This window comes from Notechis scutatus, chromosome 6 (genome assembly GCF_049901735.1).
Source record: "Notechis scutatus isolate UNSWTSFEM ecotype Mainland chromosome 6, rNotScu1.2, whole genome shotgun sequence".
In the NCBI taxonomy this organism is placed as follows: domain Eukaryota; kingdom Metazoa; phylum Chordata; class Lepidosauria; order Squamata; family Elapidae; genus Notechis; species Notechis scutatus.
Window position 1 is genome coordinate 71,889,183 of NC_142014.1, and position 16,568 is coordinate 71,905,750.

General features: G+C 40.7%; 1 protein-coding gene across 3 annotated transcripts in view; it reads left to right on the forward strand.

The window, feature by feature from the left end:
• Nucleotides 1-16,568, forward strand: part of PDE3A (phosphodiesterase 3A) — a 272,636-nt gene that overhangs the window by 241,959 nt on the left and 14,109 nt on the right. For all 3 annotated transcript variants that reach the window (XM_087968745.1, XM_087968744.1, XM_087968746.1), the window contains 5 exons: nt 742-827; nt 1,346-1,515; nt 9,089-9,226; nt 14,329-14,440; nt 14,938-15,051. In XM_087968745.1, the coding sequence (XP_087824871.1) occupies nt 742-827; nt 1,346-1,515; nt 9,089-9,226; nt 14,329-14,440; nt 14,938-15,051 (620 nt within the window). The remainder of the gene's footprint in view (nt 1-741; nt 828-1,345; nt 1,516-9,088; nt 9,227-14,328; nt 14,441-14,937; nt 15,052-16,568) is intronic.

Here is a 16,568-nt window from a genome sequence, read left to right on the forward strand (position 1 = left end):
CCATGCATTTGTGTGTGGGTGTGAGAGTATATAAACTGCCTTTTTTTTTTATTACCACCATATCCTCTACAATCCCTGGAAGCCAAGTGATTTTTTTTTTTTTAAGTGTGGTGGTCCCCTAATTGTAAAACTGTTTTCCACCTCTGTTATGTATCAATTATGTGTTGCATACCAGGATTAGGAAGGAAAAAAACCCCATTTGCTCCATGTTTTGAAGTAATCTAATTTAATTCACTCCAAAGAGGCAGATTGGAACAATTATCCTTTGGTTCATGAAGATTCTCAGTTTTGCAATACTATTAGTCTAAAAGTAGCATTCAAAAACTGTGTGCATTGGGAAGAGCCTCACACGGGTGTGTATATTGAACAGGATTGTTTGCCAACAGAGATACCGTAAATGGGTACAAAATCCAGATGTTAGGGAAATTATGTGTGCGAAAAAGAAACGATGTGGTTTTCCACATATTTCTTTTGAAAAACAATGCGGGCTAATGAGGACATGAGAACAGATTTTTGGGTGTGTAGAATGGCCAGCCTTTCCCCCAGTTGTGGAAAGAAATATATGCATGGACCCAGCTCTGCTAATTGAATGAGCATTAATCAAGCACTCTGTTTGCATGTAGGAATCAGGAAAAGGAATGTGCAGTTACATGAGTTGCTGCTCATAATTGATTACCGTCTATCCATTTGCTGCTTGTCCACTGTTTGACCCAATTTCTGTCATACCATTTTATTCTTCAGCTGTGGCAGGCTATACAGCCCAACAGACCCCAGAGAAGGAATGCTGGATAGGAATGATGGTGCCGCACACACTTTGAACAGAACAGGTAAGTAGCTGTACCTGACGATTGAGCTTGGCATGGGATGGGACTCTGCTTTTTGTCAGCTCTGGAAGCCATCTTAGAATCAGAAGCTTCCATGCTGCCACATTCCTGTGTCTGGGAAAGTAGAGGGTTGGATTTTAGAGTGTTGGTAGTTAGACATAATAGCATTCTTCTTTTCTGTCAAGGTCATGTTATTCCTACATTTGGAGTTGGAGTGATTGGAGGGATGTCCCAAGTTGTGATGGTTGGTGATTGGACCATATGATGGACTGATGGGTGCAGGGCTTGTGTTTTGAATTTTGAATTACTAAGGGAAAACCCGGAACTCTCAGATTCAGGTTTTCCCAGATGTGCCAGTATAATTATTCTAATAAAAGGAAACTTTGAGAAAATGCCTGTTGGAGTTTTTAATTGGAGTTGGGTTTTTCTGGAACCCTGACAGGGAATCTGCTTCGGTTGGTCCAAGGGAAAGAGATTTTGTCCTCAGTTGGGTCCTAACAGCAGGTGGGTTTTCATTTTAGATGATCCTGCGCAGGCCACCTCCGACTATGAGACGAATAACAGCGACAGCAGTGACATTGTGCAGAATGAAGACGAGACATCTTGTGCCAAGGAGAAGAGCCAGGCGGGCCCGCACTGCAGGACGTTTGCCCCAGAGACGGTCATTTTGCATCCTTTGCTGCCTGTGGAGGTATCCCATTCACTGTTGAACCTAGCAGGACCTCACCAATGTACCTGAGAATGCTTAGAAGGAGATGTAGACATTGTAAGAGGAGAGCTGTTTTAGTCCATGGTAGCCCAAAATTAAAAAGAGTCGAAACAAGAGCCAAGTCAATATCACAGCACTGCAACCTGCCAGGACAGTCCCATTACAGATCTCAAAGCAGCCATTTTGGAGGAAGGAAACCCTGTTCCTGGAAAGTGGGCAGAGAAGAGCAAACAAAGATGAGAAAGAGTCTGGAGAATAAATCGTGTAATGAACGTTACAGTTGAGGGAGCTAGATGTGTCTAGCCCAGGGGTCCCCAAACTTGGCAACTTTAAGGCTTGTGGACTTCAACTCCCAGAATTCCTCATAGCTGGCTGAGGAATTTTGAGAGTTGTAGTCCACAAGTCTTAAAGTTGCTAAGTTTGGGGACCCCTGGGCTAGCCAATCAAAGAGAAGGTTGTGGGGACATGATAACTGTCTTCCAGTACTTGAAGAGCTGTCAGAAGAGGGGATCAGTTAATTCTCCAAAGTACCAGAGGGCAAGACAAGAAGTAATGGGTGGAAGTTTATTAAAAAGAAATCCAACTAGAAGAAGAGATTTCCTCTCAGTGAGGACAATCAATCAGTGGAATAGCTTGCCTCCTGGGGTTGTGGGTGTCCCAATGCTGGAGGTTTTCAAAAATAGACTGGACAACCATTTAACTGGGATGGTATAAGACTCCTGTCTTGAGGAGAGGTTTGGACTAGAAGACACAAGAGGCCCCTTCCAACCTTATGATTTTAACTTTAACAGCAGTTGAATGAGAGACAGCTGAAAAAGTTCAGACTTTCCAGAAGCCTCAACAAACACAATAGGTTTTTAACATATTATGATTGATAGGATACTTAAAATTTGTCTCACATATAACCTGCATACGCACAACCAACCAGTTTTCCCCTCCATTCCCCCCTCCTCAGTCCAATTTAAATCCAAAATTGCTTCAGCAACTCCACCCATCTGATCGTTTGCTGCAGCTTATAAAGCTTATGCCATCTAAGAAAATCCATTAACCAGAACAGTCTGTAGAGTCTTGAAATCAGCATTTGAAAAAAAATAAGTCCATTGTTTTTGTTTTGTTTCCTTTTGTTTGTAAAGCTGGGGTTTCAACACATGTTCTGTGTTTATCATATTTGTATGCCGCATGCTTACAGTCAATTTCCAAATTCCATTTGTGTACATCTGGTTAAAAGAAAGAAAGGAAAATATGTTGCTAAACCCTCAAAACCAATTCACTAGTTGGTGTAGTATAAACAATTTCTAAATAATCAAATGTTCAGGTTTGTTCTCCTTGCCATCATAGGAGATGATACAGAGCTATACAATCTTTATCAAAAGATATAAATAAGCTTCATATGATGACAGCCTCCTGGCTGTGTTCCTTGAAGTTCTCTGCTGATTTAGCAAGACTTCTTGTCAGGCACGAAGGATCAGGACTACACATTAAGTTCCAGTTAAGCTGATTTATTTATAGACAGTAATCTAGTCACGTAATGATCAGCACTAAATGTGTAAATCAGAGACAACAGAATTCAAGAGGGGTTGGACTTAGTCCATTTGTGGGCATGTAATGATTCTAGGCTGATGACTTGCTTAACACCACCCCTCAGGCCCTGCCTGCTTTTCCTATACTTGTAAGACCAGTCAGTTAACTTTCACTTTGAGGAACCAAAGAGTTTCTGATTATGATTTGGGTTGAGGATCTTATGGAGTTGGAAGGTCTAAATCAGGGGTCTCCAACCTTGGCAACTTTAAGACTTGTGGACTTCAACTCCCAGAGTTGAAGTCTGGGAGTTGAAGTCCACAAGTCTTAAAGTTGCCAAGGTTGGAGACCCCTGGTCTAAATATTTAAGATGAATACTGAAGATGCTCAGTAGCTCCAGAACATTGACTGATGAATATGAGAGCATACAGTGGAAAAGCGAAAATGCAGAATCTTAAATCTTAAACATCAGCACTTCATTTTGTTCCTCATTTACCTTCTTTTGGGAACAAGGTCATCATCCTTTGTAAGCACCATCCCATAGCCCATTTTACTTCGATAACTATGGTAAAGTCAAACTTGGCTCCTGGTGGCTTCATCCATACTTCTGTGTAGGTTTCTGAGCAATGGCAGTAGGAAGAGTAATTTATGTGTATCTTCTTTTCAGATGGATTTTTATCTATCTAATCTAATGTCATCTGATCTCAACTAAACAAATCTAATCAAATCTAATCTAAATGGCCACCCACCTCATACAAGGTGGCTCTTGTTGATGTACAATAAGGTGAACTATTAAAACTGAACATAAAAGCCAATGACAGCAAATAATTAAAATAAGGAAAAACAACATTGCAAGAGAGTTAAGATGTTATACATGGTGCAGCCAATGCACAAGCTCTCTGCTTCCAAGGGATGCCAAGGCCTGATGGGAAAAAAACCCACACATTTTGAATGTTCTCCAAAAAGCCAAAATGGCTAGGACTAACCTTACCACTCTAGGCCTGATTTTTCTCATAGTTTCCTATCCCTCCCATGCTAATGAGGTATGAGCCTATCACAGATTCTTTTCTGTATACCCAGGTGAGTGGGCTCCAAAATGCAAGAGAGCCAACACAACCACATAGGTTTCTAGGCAACACCACACAAGCATTCAAAGACTAATACTTACTCCTGACTATTCTTCCCCAGTTCTACTATGGCTCTTAACACTGCTCCTCCTAATACTTCTCCTTATGAGTTCTACAGCTTGAGAACAGTACCTGTTTCTATTAGCCAAAGGATGCTTCAGGCTTTATTTCAATAAATTACCACAAATCACTTTCCATCTCCCTCTCCCTCTGACACCAATGCCACTCCATCACTGCTAGTTGTTTCTCTGTTCAGCTTTTATAGCTACCAGTTGTTGTGCTGGCTAGGGAGAGGTCTTGAACAGTGGACAACTATGGTCCCTTTATGATCTGTGGACCGTGCTGGCTCAGGAATTCTTGGAGTTGAAGTCTACAGTTCATAAAGGGGCCATAGTTGCCCACCCCTGCCTTAAAGGGACAGGGCACTATCAGGCCAGGCGGCGGCCATTTTCTAGGCAGCCACCTTAGTTTTTTGAGTTCAGACAAAGTACAGGATAAAAATAAGATATAGATGAGTTTTCTATTCCAGTTAGCTATTTAGATTGGTACCATTGCAGAGATACAGAGATAGCCATTGGGATTGGGCACCTATGGGGATTAATATTTAACTCATTTCAATTGCTTTATTTGTTCTTACTGTGTTTTATTGTTTTTGCACTGTAAACTGCCAGGATATTATGGGATGCTGTGGTCCGGGAGAGTTAGAAATAAAGACAAAAAGAAACATTCTAAGCAACACCCATAAAATAAAAAAAAAAACTGTCAAAATGGAGAAAAATAGTTTGACAGATGGAAGTAATTTGAAACAGTTGTGAACAATTGCTCAAGAATCCCCAGGTGGCCTAAATTAAGCTTATAAATATTCCCATTTAGTGCATCACTAATGAAGTCTCAGAAATGGTGCAAGAATCCCGGGTGATGATTTTGAAAGCATATATTGGTTATCTATCCTTTGAATTGCAGAATTCAGAAGCTAACAACTAACATTAGGTAGTGTTCACTAGGCTGAATTTTCTCCTTGCAAACGTTTGATTAGCAAATGGCCTTTGCTATGGACCCTGCCTATAAATTACTTCAAATAAAGAAAAGCCAAAGAGGGGAAGCAAATAGCCTGAGGCACATCTTTCTTATCCCACACCCAACAGTCAACACGTATATAAGGTGGGGAGGGAAACCCAACACAACAATCTAAGATGAAACAATGCAGCCAACTGAGCCAGTAACAGCCACGCAGGCACTATAACTATTCCGATCAAGACTGGTAGGTCAAAGTGCCCCATACAAAAAGCCAAGTGACCCCACTGCCGTGTGCCACCTACTTTGATAATGAAATATTTGCAAGACTAAACTTAGTGAACGCCCAAATCCCAACATTCCCCATATATTTTCCACTCAAGATAAGTAAGCCAATGTCAAAAACAGAAACCACTAAAGGAAAGGAAGGAAGAATAAAAATTCCTTTTAATTCAAGGCAAGAGGAAACATAAATAAACATCTGTACTCAATATTTCTGTCCGGGATGACACTTGTTTAGACACAGATAATCTATTAGGAAAAATATTTTTAATGCAACTAATTAATAGGGACCAGATTGGAAGAAAATGCCCTCTGTTATAAATTTTTCAAAGCTCATTTCTATGTCAGTTTTTTAGCCACAGCTATGACAGATGACAAAGTGACATTTTCAAAGGCCATCAGCCTGGTGGGAAATGAATTTTAATTTTCCAGGGTTTTGCAATAACAAACTTAACAACCAGCAACTGAATTTGAATCAATTTTGTACATGGCAGCAACTGATAGAAAACATAAGACAATCAGCCATATACAGGATTCAATACAGAAAATGTGGATTTTCGTTGTTGCTGTTTTCAACCACAAGAACTGGCTACTTATGCATCGCTACCAATGATGGCAAAAATGGGTGAATTCTCTTATAATTCTACCAACTCTGTAAAGATGACGGTTGACACTGTGATGATAGCAATGTATTTTTCTTTGTGGTCAATCCTTGATGATCCCTTGAAATAAAAGAACTGAAGAAGCTCCTTAGATGAGAAGCGAAACACCTTCAAGAAAAAAACAAAGGAAGTCCATTTGCCTCTTTTAAAAGCACCTTTGGAAAAAATATGGCCTGGATGACTGAGAATCTCTATAGACATCCCTTGAAGTAGATCTAAAATGAATTATTTGTTACAGAGAGGCTCAATGATATTCATTGTTTGAACCTCCGAATCATCTTCTGGAGTCCTGAAGACAGTCTGTCACACTATACCTAGCTACATTATCTAGTACATATATGTTTGAATACTCATTCATCATGGTTGGCAAAACATTTTGAATTTATGCACGTCAAAAACTCGATTTTGAGTTCAAATCAGCTGTTCCCACCTTACCCAAAATTTTCCAATATAGTTTTGGCCATTCTAAAAGAATCTGGTGCTTGAAACGCTTCGGTGAGAAGAACATGAGAAGAATTTGAGAAGGTTAGAACGATTCATATGAAACTCAAAACCCCACCTCCCTCCATCTTGTTCTGCCCCCAAAGAAGGATGCTTTGATTATAAATCTTTTGTTATTTGAAATGGGTGGTTGCACCCTGTCTTCTCCAGCATTTCATCATTTTTCATTTCCACGTTGAGGGTGATTATTTGGAGAATCGGGAGATTTCTGGAGGCCCTACTTAAGGCCTGCAACCTTCCCAAGGGAACGTAGGAATTCAAAATAGAGAGTTTGTCTCTCAATCCTCCACTTTCCAACCCAGTTTGAATTCAGAATAACAACAATAACAGCCCCTGCCAAACAGCAATAACTCTCACTCCAGGATGGTTCTGACAGCTGCTGTTTTTTTTTTTCTTTGTAACTATGTAAAACCTCTTAGCTTTGCCCAACTTATGAACATAAAACACTTCTGTAGATGGTCTTCCAACAGTACTCTACAAGGCCAGAACATCTTCTGTTTAGCACTACCTGACCGAAGTCCTCTCAATTCCTACAAGGTCTTTTCCTTTTTTACCTGGATCTGTTGGGCAGTGCTAGTTCTAAGTTCCTTTGGCAATTTGGTTTTCTCTCTTTTTTACGTTTTTTCACCTTTCCAAATCAATTGTCTTCTTTTGTGGAGCCAACTTTGTGTCTGCTCAATAAAATTCAAGGGACAAGACACTGACATCAAAGAACTATATGCTGAGAATCTTTGGGGGATTAACTGTGGGTTTCCTTTGAAGGAGTGTAAGTTCATCAACTATCCAATTTCCCTACCCAACATGGTAACCTATGTGATAGTTTGACCTTGGTACCATCTGCTGAAAGAACATATCATGATATGCTTTAAGAGAGAACTTCTCACCACTTCCTTCTTCATGTTTTTTCCCATAGTAAAGAGGCACCTCCAATGCACTTGCTGCATTTTGATGCAAATATTTCATTTTTTTTTCATTTACAGATTTCAACAATAATCAATCAGTTATATTCTCCTTCATCTTCCAAAGAAAGAAAGTGCTAGATATTTTCATCTTTTTCAGATCTAAAAGGCTACTAAGTTTGGGTCTTTTAATATTCTCATTTAACAGTGGACTTTATACTGCATTTTGATGCAGCATCAAAATCAAGAAGAGGGCGATCATAGGTGTTTGATACTGTTTAAAATAAACAGACTTCCAAAACGAGGAGGAGAACATAGTGTCTGTCAGATTTCATAGGAAAGATGTCCCTGTAGGGGACACCTTTGAACTACAATTCCCATAATCACTATTTGCCATTGGATATGAGTTTAAATCCAAAACGTCTGGAAGATACTGAATGTGTGTGCCTCTTTTATATAGGAATTAATTCTGGGAATCATTACAACTTTCAAGATCAAATCTCTCTAATTGTAACAAGATGCTTTAACTGTATTTTCTTCTTACAGCTGTACTGTATTTGCATACTGTGCTTTAAGCAAGTTACTGGGACTCTTTCTCTCTTAGAAATGGCAGCATATTAGGTCAGAAAATGGACTAACTTGACACAATGTTCAGACAACTCATTTAAAAATAAAAATCGAAATGAAACCCTAATTAAAATTTACATTTTGCTACTGGAACTGATTAAGGGTGTTTCTGTTTGAGAAAACAGCAAATTCATTTTAGTTATTTATTATTAGAATTTGTTCATTATTAGAATAATGAATAACAATTGCAAGAATTGGGTATGTCTAGTTAATGGAAAGAAGCACTACAAGTAACATGATAGCAGTCTCCCAATATCTAATGTGCTGCCACAAAGAAGAAGGGAGGGGTCAACCTATTCTCCAAAGCACGTGAAGTAAGGACAAGAAGCAATGGATGGGGATTTTTCAAGAGGCAACTGGATTTTGTGACAACCATGACCTGGGCAACTGAGAATCTCCATTGACAATGGATGAAAACTAATCAAGGAGAGAAGCAACCTAGAACTAAGGAAAAATTTCCATACATGGAGAACAATTAATCAGTGGAACAACTTGCCTCCAGAGGTTGTGGATGCTCCAACACTTTTTGTAAGAAGAGATTGGACAACCATTTCTCTGAAATGGAATAGGACTTCCTGCCTAAGCAAAGGGTTGGACTAGAAGACCTCCAAAGTCCCTTCCAACTCTGTTAGAAGTGATTTTACCTTGATATTACCTCTGTCAAATCAGCTGTTGCTTTCAGAACTTGGTTTGCAAGCTGAGATTATATCATACTTTCCCAGTTCATGTGTAAGGAAAACCAGTTTAGAACTAGGAATCTATTGAGTTTAGCCAGCTCAGGAAATGGTACCCTGAAAACCTTTGAGAGCTGGATCAACATTCTTTTGGTTCACTTTTTTGTTATTTGTTTGTTTATAGGTTGCTATAAAAGGTTGCTTTTCCCATTTTTTACATTTGGGATGTGTTTGTTGGTTATCTGTTACAGGAAAAGCCTATCCTTGCCCCCGAGCCTCTAATAATGGACAATTTGGACCCATTAATGGAGCAACTAAACAGTTGGAATTTCCCAATCTTTGATTTGGTAGACAAAACCAACAGGAGATGTGGTCGGATTTTAAGTCAGGTAAGAAATTAGATGTTCTATAAGATTTACCTCAGAGTTCTGCTTTTTATAATGCGTCCTTCTCGAGATCACCGATCCTAATCCAGAGCTATTTGAATGCAGAGATGTCTGTTTCTTTCTGTTCTAGTGTTATGTGGGAATCAAATATTACAGCTTTCTGATTCATACGAACCCATCCAGTGTGGCTCCTCTGATAAGCCATGATTTAAATCCTAGCTGAGTCATAAGTTTTTATTTTTATTTATTTGATTTGCCAATTGTTTACAAGATAATAAGTATAAGTGTATACATAGTTGTGAATACATGAAATGGGTACATATAAGAAAAATAAAAGAAGAATAAGAGAAACAATAGGACAGGGACGGTAGGGCACGCTGGTGCGCTTATGCACGCCCTACAGACCTCTTAGGAAAGGGGTGAACTCAGGTGCAAAGTTTCTATTGCTGTATGCCAGGTTAGGAAACAAGCATTGCCCAAACACCAAGAATTAGATCCAGGCCTTTTAAGAAGGATTTTGAGAAACAAAATATATTTTGTAAAGAAAGCTTTAGCAGTTATTAACACTGGAGAAGAAGAGACTTGTTAGTTATGCTAGCAGAAATGAGGAATGTGATAGCACCTTTTCTAACTGACACATTTTATTCAAAGGTGCTAAAAAAATTCCAACTAAAATACGTTAGTCGGAAAAGGCGCTACCAGACTTCTTCTAAAATGGTGGTTTCGAATCGGTTTTGAAAAAGAAAATAGCCCACGCACTACTAGGGAAACCTTTGGCTCTAGCACAGGCAAATGTGTAAAAAGAGGTTTCTTTTTTCATGCAAAAAAAATGGTGAGTAGGAAGAGTAAACCTTAGTTCTGCTTGATGGCAAGCTGTGTGCTTAGATAATGTCTTAATTTTCACTTACTGTTAGACTAATAATGCCCCTGGAGGGATATAACACATTTTGCTGAAAAAAAAGAAGGGATAGAGTGGAAGGCTGCCACTAGAAAGATTAAAGCCAGACTTCCATTTAAAAATAAAGTTAAATTTCACTGCACCTTCTTGTAAAACAAGAAAAAAAAATAGCAGCTTCTCGGCCAGCGGGTTTCCAGATTCTAGGAAAAACTGCTGGAATGAAATTCACAGAGGTGGCGGCTGCAGATAAGAACTTGGTAATGAGCGGAGAGTGATTTGTTTGGCTTAGGTCCCTAGGAAATTGGTTTGACTCGGAGGAAGCCAACAACCTTAATCAAGAAATCAGATCTTGGGCGTCAACTGCAGTCCATCAGCAATATTTGCTGTGCTGGAGCTGATGTCTTATTAAAACCAATAACAGTTCAAAAATTGCACGATCATCACACCTGGTGGGTGTGTTTATATTCCAGATGAGATCTCGGGTAGGAAGGTACAAGCTGCAAGATCCTCCTGTGAGTATGTATGTATGTGTGTGTGAGAGAGAGAGAGGCAGTTTGGTCTAGTGGTTAAGGCACCGGGCAAGAAAGTAAGAGACCGTGAGCTCAAGTCCTGCCTTAGCCACGAAAGCCAGCTGGATGAACTTGAGCCAGTCACACTGACCCAGCCTGTTCTGACCCAGCCTTCACGAACCCCACTCAACAGCCTACTTGTGAAGAAAAACAAACAAACACCCTTTTATTAGAAAGGCAGGAATTCACAGCATGACAAAGCTCCAGGTCACACATCCATAGGTGATTCATAAGACTAACAGTCTCTTGAGTTGTCCCCAAGGAGTCTCAATTAGCACTTCAATCCCAATACGGAAAGTCCTGACCAACCTGGGTCAGAGAACTCTTCTGGAGCATGAATGGTTGTCTCTGACAACCATGCCTCCCACACCTCTCCTCCTTATATCCTAGCCAGGGAGCGGCTTGTTAACGTGTCTCCTTCTTTTCCTGGATAGCTGGCCCTTGTTAAGCCTGGATTCCCCAATGGGTGTTAAGGAAAACAAACTAAACAGAATGTGCAGCGAAGTCAGATAGGAAGACAGGTAAATGTGTGAGATAAGTTTTCTAGTTAACACGCAGTAAAATACAGATACGCTTGTGCTATCAAGAATATAGTTTATTCCATTTAAGAATTATAGCATAGTCAAATAAACGGTCCATTAGTCATATATCAATTTCAGTCAAGTCTTGTCGGGGATACTCTATTTGCAAAGTCCGTGTTGAATAGCCAATGTCAGTACACTTACAATAAATCAGTCTTTATCTTCTCTCCGTTGAGAAATATCAACACTCCTACAAGAACGCAGTCATCAATCCATCCAGTAATTATCCCTAACAGCCCTCAATCCTGCATTGCTCTCCTCTCCGCACTTCTCTGCACATACGCTCATATGGGACAGGGCCCAGATGTTCCTCGTTCAGCTCAGGGGCCCAAAAACAGCTGTCTCTCCGCCTGAGCCATAAGTAGATGGGCCCTGCTCTGCATCTGGCTCTGAGGCCTCATGCTCCTCAGAGCCTTCTGCCAGCTCCAATGGTAACCCAGGCACTCCCTCTGTCTCCTCTGACTCAACTGCCACCTTCGCTGGCAATCGACAAACCACAACACAACACAACCCTCCCCACAGGGTTTGTTGCTGTTGTGATGGGGAAGATAGGAGGAGGAAGATGTGTTGGGTATGTTCGCTGCCTTCAGTTATTCAGTAAAAATAATAAAAGAGGGATATAAATGAATAAGATTCTGGACCTCTCAAGAGAGACGAGTTGGTTTAAGATTTGTGGGCTACTTGCAGTCCCAAGTTGTCCATCCTGTTATCAAGCCCGTTTTTACAAACCACAAAACTAAGTTTGTGCGTTACTGTATATTGTTCCAAAATGAAGCCCAGATATAAGGTTTCGTACAGGTAGTCCTCAACTTACGACCACCATTGGGCCCAAAATTTTTATTGTTAAGTGAGAAATTTGTTAAGCAAATCTGCCTCCATTTCATGGCTTTTCTTGCCACATTTCTTAAGTGAAGCAATGTGGTTGTTAAGCGAATGGGGCTTCCGAAGGTTGCAAAAAAGGATCCCATGACTCCAGGACATTGCAACTGTCATAAATGTGAGTCAGTTGTCAAGCATCTAAATATCAATCACATGACTTTGGAGATGCTGCAGTAGTCATAAGTGTGAAAAACTGTCCTAGGTCACTTTTTTTCAGAGCCACTGTACCTTTGAATGGTCACTAATTAAACTGTTGTAAGTCGAGGACTATCTATCTGTACAGTGTATCTCTAGCCAGCTATAGCAAAGGCTGTGAAACCATTTTTATCTGCTCAATCTGTTTTAAATCGTTTAGTTTAGCTTAGTTTATTGTCATTGCAGCTTGCACTTTGTACAACGAAATCAAACACCATCTTCAGGGCACATCATGAGCGTGAAAATAACACATCCTTCACACTACACGCATTGAACTGAAAACACGCAACACCACACCAACACGGCACTATACAGCAGAATTCAAAAGAGCTACTGCCCTGGGATAGAAGCTATTTGTCCTTGTTTTTATTATCCTGTACTGTCTGCCAGATGGTAATAGTTCAAAAAAAAGGGTTCCCAGGATAAGATGGATCTTTGAGAATGTTTTGAACCTTGTTAAGGCAGCGGGAGCTATAAAGCTCTTCCAAAGAGGGGAGAGGGCAACCAAGGATCCTCTGGGCAATGATATTAACCCTCTGGAGAGCTTTCCTATCTGCCCCTGTGCAATTGGCAAACCATACACAGGTGTGCAATAAGTTAAGATACTCTCTGATGCAGCGATAGAAGGTCACCAGCAGTTTTTCATTCAGTTGTTGTTTTCTGAGAAGTCTCAGGTAGTATAACCTCTGCTGGGCCCTTTTGACCAGTGCTGCAATGTGAGCACCCCAGGTCAAATTTATAAGAATAAATTAAATTTATAGGAATAAATTTAAATCTGTTAAACTTATCTGTGCTAATGGCCGTTAAACCATCTTTTATTCATTCCATTGGGAGGGACAGGCCTAGAACCCAAAGTGGTATATTCTGTATAGGGGAGGTGGGGTGTCCCTCAACTTAACAGCTACAATTGGGCCCCGGAATTTTTGTTGCCAAACAAGGCAGTTGTTAAGTGAGTCGCGTCCAATTTTGCCATGGTGGCTAAGAGAATCCCTGCCTTTCTTAAGTGAACTATGCAGTCATTAAGTGAATCCAGCTTCCTCCATTGATTTTTCTTGTCGGAAAAATCTGGGAAGGTCACAAATGACGATGACATTATTCCAGGACATTTCAACCATGCCGGTTGCCAAGCTCCCAAATTTTGAATATGTGATATTGAATGGATGCTGTGATGTAAGGGTGAGGACTCCTCATGAGTCACTTTTTCAGGGCTATTGAAACTTTGAACACTTGCCAAACAAATGGTTGTAAATCAAAGTATGGACTTCCCATATATAAATTGCAACCATAAATTGTTTGTCTTCCCTGAATTGAACAAGGTGTCCACCAGAACTTTTATAGATAGAAGGCAGAGCAAATACTGTTCCTAAATGGAGCAAAGCCTTGTGTCAGACGGAAGAAACCGGGAGGCAAGGGAGTTTAAATGACTACAGGTTTATTGCATGCTAACACTCTCTGCAAGAATCTGAACTACTAACTACTGAGCTACTAACGGTTAAAGAAAATTGACAGTAGATAAGAGTCAACGGAATTCAAGATGGGCTGGACTTTGATTTCTTGTTGGTATGAAGGGACTCAAGACTGATGATACACTTGATGCCTCCCTCCGACTCAGTCTGGTCATCTCCTACAGCCAATTTAAGCTTGGAGATAGTCTGAAGACCTAGGAGTGGTGCAGCGGCCTACAGGTGAAGCTCTCGCCTCACAATCAGGAGGCTGTGAGTTCAATCCTAGGTAGAGGTAGATGTTTCTCTCTCTGGGCACACTGAGAATATATGTGCTGAACAAAACTCTGCATTGGTGACAGGAAGGGCATCCGGCCAGTAAAACACTCTGCTAGCTCCATCCAGTTGTCCAGACTCCACCCCGCAAGGGATTATGGGGTCGTTAAATGATTATGATAATAATCTGAAGATCTAGATTTACCTGTCAAAGATAGCCAACCCCTAGTTCTAAGAATGATGGTTCCTTTTCTTTATTTTCCAGGTATCCTATAGGCTATTTGAGGATATGGGTCTCTTTGAAACTTTTAAAATCCCTATACAAGAGTTTATGAACTATTTCCATGCCTTAGAATGTGGATATCGGGAGATACCTTGTAAGTTCAATAGTATATTCTTTGCTATTGCCTGATTCTTTTATTTTTCATTTCTCTTATTTTTTTAATCATAGCACACACTTATTTGCCTTCACTGCCCATAGCAGATTACTTCCAAGCAGGTTTTTTAAAAATAAAACCCTTGGCTATTATTAAAACAAAATCTATACAATGTTTAGTTCAATCACATTTTTAAATAATCCAGGGGCATTTCTGTAATTCATCAGTGAAGACTTTCTGAATAAGAAAGTTTTCCTCTATCGTCTTAAAAGTCTGGTAGCAGATGATAGCTGTGATTTTTTTTTAAAGTACCTTTTATTTAAACTTTAATGTTAGAATGCCATAGAGGAATTTTAATATTGCAGTGAATATCATTTGACTGATTCTTAAAGGTGGAAACCGGGAATAAATCAACATTCTCACCTGTGGCCAGTAGATGGTGCTGTTACCTCCCCCCCATCCATCCTCAAATACAACAAACCTGTCTCTCTTAACAGATCATAACAGAATTCATGCTACTGATGTCCTCCATGCTGTCTGGTACCTTTCGTCCCAGCCCATCCCTGGCCTCCCAACTATGATTAATGACCATGGATCAGCAAGTGATTCAGGTAATGTTATGAAAAGGTCTGGCTGCCATGAACTGCATTTTTTTTGTGCTGTGTTGTTACAGATCAGGGATGCCAGGGTTCGTGGGCTGAATCCGGCCCGGAGGGGAGGTGCTTAGAACTGGCCCACAGGGCCACCCTGGAAACAGTGAAAGAGCAGCCTGCAATGCCTCTGTGCAGCCTCCCAAGCTCCATTTTCTCTGGCAGAGGCTTGCAGGAGGCTGTTGTAGCCAAAAACGGAGCTCAGGAGCCCATTTTCTCTGGCATAGCGCTTGGGCCATCACAGGCACCCCCAACACAAGTGATGTCAAGATGGCCACGCCCAGCCTGGCCATACCGCCCCCCCACCCTCCCAAGGTCAAACACAACTCTGATGTAGCTCTCAATGAAATGGAGTTTGATATCCCTGTTACAGATAGTCCTCAATAGACAACCATAATGCAGCCTGCTCATTATGGTCATATGCTATGATGGTTGTGAAAAAACCATGATTTATGATTTATTTATTTTTTTGGTGGCAGTTGTAAATGTCAAAGCCCGCTGTCCTAAGTGTGAACCCATTATTCACTATGGGTGCAGTTTTGCTAAAAACCAGAAGGCTGGAAAACCATCAGATGCAATCATGTCACTGTGGGACACTGCAAACGTCCATAAATGTGGCCATATTGTCCAACACCCAAAGCGTGATCACACGATTGCAGTTCAGGTGAATGTCAGAACTGTAATGCTTCTGTAGTGGCTGTATCTTCAGAATTTGACCAAGCAGACAGTCTACCAAACACACCTTTTGAAACAGATACAGCTATTTTAAAGGCGCCCATTTCACTCCTAATCCCCAGTTGTGGGTTCTATGTTTGGAACACGGTCCATAATTTGCTGCAGAAAGCTCACGCTGTTGACCTCAAGCCACTAGAACCTCTAAATTAGGTTCTGTAGGAGGTCTTGGACACACATGGGTCCTTGTAATATTGCAGAGGATGATTCCCAGCAGTCTGTGCATGGACCACGTTGGTTGGAGCTATCAGAAATTGGTAGGCACTCCACAAGTTAAGATCAATTCATATAAATCATTGCTGTCCAGCTTCCTAGATGCTTGCAGCTGAGAATCATATATATTAAGTAAGTCAAATTGTAGATGCATTCAGTTGTTTGCACAGCTATGTCTCTTTGGTGATGGTGATAGAAGGACTCATTTAGTTATAATTCTAGAGATGACTTACTTAACCACGGGTGTCAAACTTGATCGCATCACATGATGTATCACGATGGGGTTTTTTGCCTTTGCAGACCTGGGAGTGTGGCCTGTGCCAGTGGTGGGATTCAATTATTTTTACAACCGGTTCTGTGGGCATGGCTTGGTGGGCTTGGTGTGTCATGGTGGGCATAGCAGGGCAAGGATACTGCAAAATCCCATTCCCTCCCCACTAACCTGCTTTCCAGCTCTGTTCTCCTGTGCAGGGCAACAAAATCAGCTGGGACTCCGGAGGCAGAGAATAGATGGGGGCGGGCCCAGTCAGAGG